Raw genomic sequence first — 6502 nt, forward strand, 5'->3', positions numbered from 1 at the left:
AATTTGCACTCACTACTGTTTAGCAATTTAATTTTGTTTTGTCTCTAAAATAAAGCCATAGAGTCTCCAAAGGAAGGAAAGCCAGATGGGTGTGGGAGGAAGTGGAGGATGGGGAAGCAAGGGTAAGTAAGTTGGGGAAGTCTTAAGTTAGGCAGTGCAAAAAAAGAAGCATTTCACATTCCTTGGAGGAAAAGAATTATTTTGTTCCAAAAATGACAGCAAACAGTCAAACTGAAAACTCCTGCTATTTTTTAGGCACTGCAGTATTGGACATTAGACTGAGAAAATAAAATGTATGAAAAGGTGAGGCTGTAGATCTTCTGAGCATTAGGTGATGGCCAGTGTGTTGCCTCACCGTGCATATGGATCTTGGCAGTGCCCTAGGCTGGCACACAGCCTGTGCCTTCATGAGTATATCTCAATTTTCTCATCCCTTTCTTTTCTTCAGGAAGCTTTTTTGAATGAGTCATTTCAGAATCACATGCTCAAATCAAAACGGAAGGAAAATTTTTTATCTCAAATCTTATTTCCTGTCTAATCAAAAGTAGCTTTTCCTACGTCATAGCACTTGGGTTGGAGGGGAGCATTTTTTTCCCTAATTGTTATGAACAATAGTATGAAACTCGACAAACTGTCCTGACCCTTTCTAATGTGTTCCTCCTGCCTCCCCAACTCCATTACCTTGTTCTAATTGTTTATACAGATCACAAAATTGGTACTGATTTAAGGCACTGGCAATGCACAAGATACTGTCTTTAAAGGGGATGAAGAAAACTTGTTTTAGAAGTGAACTTACAGAATCACAGGATCAGAATGGTTTGGCTTGGAAGGGCCCTTAAAGCTCACCTCATTCCACCCCCCTGCCCTGGGCAGGGACACCTTCCATTACACCAGGTTTTTCAAAGCCCTGTCCTGGTCTTAAACACTTCAGGGATGGCACAGCCACTACTTCCCTGAGGAAAGGTTAAAGTTATTTTTAAAAATACAGATGAATTAAAAAAATTTTCCTCATGCTGGATGCTTATTTTCCCAGTAGGTTTTCCAGCCTAGGAAAATGAAGAAAACCTGTTTGTGGGACTTGAAGTAGTCCTGCTTGTCTTTCTACCACAGGTGTCTGCTTGGGATAGGAATTGCAGTAGCAATGGAAAACAGTATCCTTCCAGAGCATTCATAAGCCAGGTAGCCTGGCTTAAGGAAGGAGGGAAAATCCAGGGCTGTGCTAACTTAGCACATCTGAAATTATTTTCACAACTCTTCTGCAAGAGCATAAGCAATACTTTGAAGCTCTTGCCCTTGGTAAAATTCCTGTTGAAGAGAAGGGTGTGCCCTGAAACTCTCCTTTATTTTTCTCAGATAGGGGTTGAACAGGGGACACTGACATAGGGAAATGGCTTTTGTACTGTGAAATAACTACAGCCATTGTGTTTATTGCTTTTAATAAATGAACTTTCCGACAAGCAGCCTATTCTCTTCTTATTTGTCTGAGCCTAAATATCTTTAGCTTTACACAATTGTAAATTGGCAAGAATACCAAACATTTTTGAGTTTGATATGAGAACGCTTCCTGTAAAACATGCTTGTCTTCCAATTTAGAGCGTTCTACTTATGGCCATAATCTGCTGAGATCTGTGGAATGTGCTTGTCTTCTGAATCTCTGAGACAATAAAGCTATTATAGGGATTTAGTGAGGAATAAACAGAAAATTAGTATGTCTTTAGTACTTGCATAGTGTATCTATGAGTGGAATTTTTCCAAAATGTAAAAATAGAGACAGTAGCAGGATAAATCTATCACTTTTTAAAATAAGAGAAATTGATGTCCTGAACCTGTGGGTGGACTGTTTCACCCATGGTGTGAGTTACATTTATTGCCGTGGAACACCCAGAGCATTTTCCAGCTCTTGCTTTATTTAAAAGCACAACTATGGTCTCATTTTTTCTGTGGGGAACTGGATCTGAATGGTTACTATCCTCCCCCCCGCCCCCCCCCAGCATTTTATCCCTCTTCTTGCAGCACACACATACTCCCTTTTTCAAGTGTGGCAAGCAAATGACAGGGATTTCAGCTGCTGCCTATTTAAAAATAGATTTTACTGTATTCCTGTTGTGTTATTTGGCAGCACAATGGAATTTTTTTTCTGTAGTTTGTCCTGAAGCCTTGAGAGTAGATTAGCATAGTAAAAGGCTTTCAACTTTCACTCCATAAATGAAGATGAGGAGTAGCTCTGCTAGAATCAGTTACTGTAGAGAAAAGCTACATAGAAAAATTGAAGTCAAAATGTGCATATACACAGATTTATATAGCCAGAAGTAATGTCTTAGAAGTGGCCAAATATTGTTGAATAGCTGGCTTCTTCTGCTTTGTTTCACACACTGAAATCACAAGATTTAGTAAAATGTACATGGCTTCCAGCTATGTCATTAAAATTTTTATCAAATCCTGGAAATGAGTTTGTAAGTGTTCAATAGGAAAGTCTGCTGTACTGTTTTCCAGGGACACTTGTACTGTTTGGGTGTTTTGAGGGGCTGTCACCCCTGGAGTGTTCTGTCCTCTATTTTCCTTTGCAGTTTCATTGTGGAACAGAAGGAGTGGGGAGAGCAGTTAAATAAACCGTTGTTCTAAGACTCAACTGGAATTTTTTTGTTGAGTGTTTGTGAAACAACATTTTCAGCTCAAGTTAGTCTACTGTCATTACTGGTTTTATAAATAATGAGGACTGTCCCCATTAAAAGTCAAAGTATATAAAAAACATAGTAAAGGTTCTATAACCAGGAATGTTGCATACAAACAAACAAAAAAAAATATACAGCAACTTTCTCCAGGTAGATCTCAGCATAACTGAGCTCTCGAGCTTTGTTCCTGTTGCCCAGTGCTGCCAGCACTGGCACTCCTTCAGTTCTGTGGTGCAAATCCTTCTGTTATGCCTATCACAATAAAGATACTTTCCTTCATGAAAATAAAACAATTTATTGGATGCACAGGATTTTTCTCAGAAAGAATATTAAAAACTGCTAAATTCTGAATAAATTTTGTAAATGTGTTTCTAAATATGAAGAGTTGGGAAAATAGAAAAAAAAATTAGGTTATAAGAATGTGGACTTAGTCCCTGGTTAAAAGGTAAGATTTAGTAAAATGCAGAAGCAAATACTGAGGGAAGAGGACAAAGTTAAAAACTCCATTCATGTCCTGAAATTCACATAGAGATTGGTGCTGAATTTTGAAGCACCGATCTCTGTGTGATACTTTTTTCCTTCCTGAATTTGATTCTTCTAGATATTAGGGTTTTTGTCAAATCTTTTGTATTTATTAGTGAATATCTACATTCAAAGAGACAGAGACTAGAAATGCTCGATGAAATTTTAAGTCTAGGATCTAATCCTAAATCATGTGCTGCACTCTTATAATGTTAAGAATCTTAGGGAAAGAACCAATAAGGTTTTTTTTGTAAGAAAGTCACACATGGAAAACCTCCTGGCCCAACTGACTACTTTGTAGCCAAAATATCTGTCAAATGCTGTTAAATACTGATACCAGATTTTAGTTCAGGACATGCCTGAACTGTTAATTGTTCAAAATTGTCCTGGTAAAATTTCATTATGTTGTTTCCATGTTTTTCCCCTCTTCCCTAAGCACTGATTGCTGGCTGCTGTCAGAACAGTGCTAGGCTGGACCTTTTGAACTGACCCTGCATGCTTTTAGGTTCTTCTGCTGGATTGATAAGTACTCCTTTCATTAAAGAAAATATCAAAAGACTGATTTTTAGTTTTTTCACAGCTCTGCATATTTGACACTGTTACAATTAAGGGCAATAATTTTTTTTTGTCTATATAGATATAGAAATGACAGTAATACATGTCTCTTTCCTAGGTGTGCCTTGCAATAGCTCATTATTCTCAGCCAACGGATCTTCAGCTTCTCTTTGCATTTGAGTATGTTGGAGAAATATATCATAATCCAGGTAAGGATGAAGGTACTTGGATTGTGCTTTTTTTCCTGTTTTGTAATACATATTTTTAGTAAGACTTCTGTCCAGAAGCAGTGGCAAAAAGCATTTGAGGCTTTCTCCAAGGGTAACAAAATTGGCTTTTTCTGCACCCAGCCTCTTACTTATGGTTATAAGTCATTCATTGGGATAGACATTAATGACGAAAATCCAAAGAAATGTCTTTCTTGTCTGAAAGAAAGCTAAATTGTGCCAGCATGAATACTCCTATTTCTCAGTTCACGCTTCCATCCTCCTGTTGTATGTCTCTGTTGGTACTCTGGGTACCCAGTGAGTGTCCCATCAGGCAGGCTCGCTCCCCTGCCTTTCTTTTGGGAATAAGTGTCTCTTCTGGTGGTATTGCAGGAGGATTTGTGCAACTTGGGACTCCATACCTTCTTTCCTAGAGGCTTACTAGGCAGTTCTTACCACTCAAAACCTCCACCACCCCTGCTGAGTTGGAGCACACCCTCTCTGCTCAAGGCCAATCTCCAACTGAACCTTGTCAGTTAGGTAAGCCTGCAAAGATGCCTTTGGAACGCGATTTCTAGCGTGATGCTGTGCGGTCACTGCTGAGTGTTCCCCAGCCCAGACACAGCTGAGAGCCAGCAGTTGTAGGGTGAAAGCCTCCCCACAGAGCGTGCTGCTACTGCAGAGCTGTGTACTGAGATCTGAACTCAGCAGCTGGCACTAGAAACACTGATCTGCCTGCTACAAAACATGAACTTTGTGGAATTACAGGATCAGGCCTTCAAATTTGCAAAACAATCGATGGTTTTCATTCAGGTGCCTCTATGACTGCCCTGTGCATGCACAAGAATAAGTGTGCATGTGATTATGGAATTTTTTACCTCATAAAGCTTGGGCAATTATTAAGGTCCATGTATTTTCATCTTATAAAGTACTAGGGAGGAAGCCAATTTGCAGATAAAATTGCAATAAAATGTTAGGCTGTCACAAAGTTGCCTTTACTCTCTCTTTAAAACACCATTTGCTAGATGGAGAAATACCTAGTGGAAGAATTACATAAGGTGGGTAAAAATGTTCCTCTGGAGCAGCAGACCAGAATGGCAAAGGAGAGTTGTTCTGCCATGCTGCAGTTCTTAAGAGAATATGAAATTCTTTTGGGTGGTGTTGGGGTGTTCTTGTTGTTGTGAACCCTGGTGTTTGTCCCATAGGTATCTGACTTTGCTCTTGCAATTCCAGTGCTGTTTAATGACTCTCTCTCCCTGCTACTCCCAGTAAAGTAAAAGGTGAAATGCTGTCTTTGTGCTTCCTGGGGAACATAAACAGCCTGCATTTTTCTGGTGTATGTGTACATTGTTTTTTTCCTAGACTATATTTGATAGTTACATGTCCTGCCATTAAATAGAAAAATTGACTCTTTTTTTAAAATTATTGTATCTCTTTGTTTACCCATCTTTGAAGAACTACTTCAGTCTGATTTTAGTCCTGTTTTCTTCTGAAAATCCTAAGTAGTCAAAGTGCCAGTGCAGGAATGAAGCTGATAGATACAGAAAGCAGAAACCATACAGGTTATGGGATGTCAGCAGAGCTGTGACACTGTTGTGTTTCCTTTGGGCAGGTTCTTGCTGAGGTTCAGAACTTTCATGGGGGAGGTAACAGGGCTGAATTTCAGTTTATTCCACTTCCATCTAAAAATATACTTCAAGTGTCAAGAAACAAAATGTAATTTCTTTTTGACACAGCTGACTGTCCCCTTGGCATCTAAAGAATGACCAGCAAAGGAAATCCTTCTGTGTAATAACAGCCTCTCTAAGCTTCTGGTCCCTAAACACAAAATGATAGGCCTTCTTTTTGTGTGGATATAAATATATATAGAAACCCCAATATTTTAACATGGCCTTCCATTGCTTTTATTTGCTGTTAATACAGCAGTCATTTAAAGTTACTGAAATTATATAAGTTTTATTTTGCTTTCTTGACATAGTAGCTATTAATGGGTAGACAATAAAGGGTTCATGTTTTTAAAATGTTGCAAACTTTGGCATATTGAAGAAAGAAAGCCTGTGACTGAAGATAACTTTTATTCATGAGTATGAATAAAAGCCTTGGCTTCTGTCAAGCAGCACAGCAGGCCAGTTTTATGTTGCCTTTCAAATGAAATTGCAGGGAAAAAAATACATTGACATCTTAATGTATCATCAAGCTGCCATTAAATCACTGCTTTCTTGTAATACAATAGTAGGTAATATAGATAATACTAGTCCTGTTGCTAATGGCTTATTTTTATAATTAGGAAGGTGAAGAGTTTGTGTTTTATTTTTTTTAATGGGCATTGATGACTTTCCTTTTCCTAGCAAAGAAGGTGAATGGCATAGACCCAGGAGGTGGTGGCAGTGGCATCAGCAGTGCCAGTGGTCAGCAGACTCCTTTGTTTGAAACTTACTCGGATTGGGATAGAGAAATCAAAAGGACAGGTGCATCTGAGTGGAGAGTGTGCTCAGTCAATGAAGGTTATATGATCTCCACTTGGTAAGTGGCTCTTGGGACACCAGC

General features: G+C 38.8%; 1 protein-coding gene across 2 annotated transcripts in view; it reads left to right on the forward strand.

The window, feature by feature from the left end:
* The window catches only part of MTMR10 (myotubularin related protein 10), a 35662-nt gene that overhangs the window by 18672 nt on the left and 10488 nt on the right, over positions 1–6502 (forward strand). For both annotated transcript variants that reach the window (XM_030282004.4, XM_030282006.4), the window contains 2 exons: positions 3868–3958; positions 6304–6478. In XM_030282004.4, coding sequence (XP_030137864.2) covers positions 3868–3958; positions 6304–6478 — 266 coding nt within the window. The remainder of the gene's footprint in view (positions 1–3867; positions 3959–6303; positions 6479–6502) is intronic.

This window comes from Taeniopygia guttata, chromosome 10 (genome assembly GCF_048771995.1).
Source record: "Taeniopygia guttata chromosome 10, bTaeGut7.mat, whole genome shotgun sequence".
Lineage (NCBI taxonomy): Eukaryota > Metazoa > Chordata > Aves > Passeriformes > Estrildidae > Taeniopygia > Taeniopygia guttata.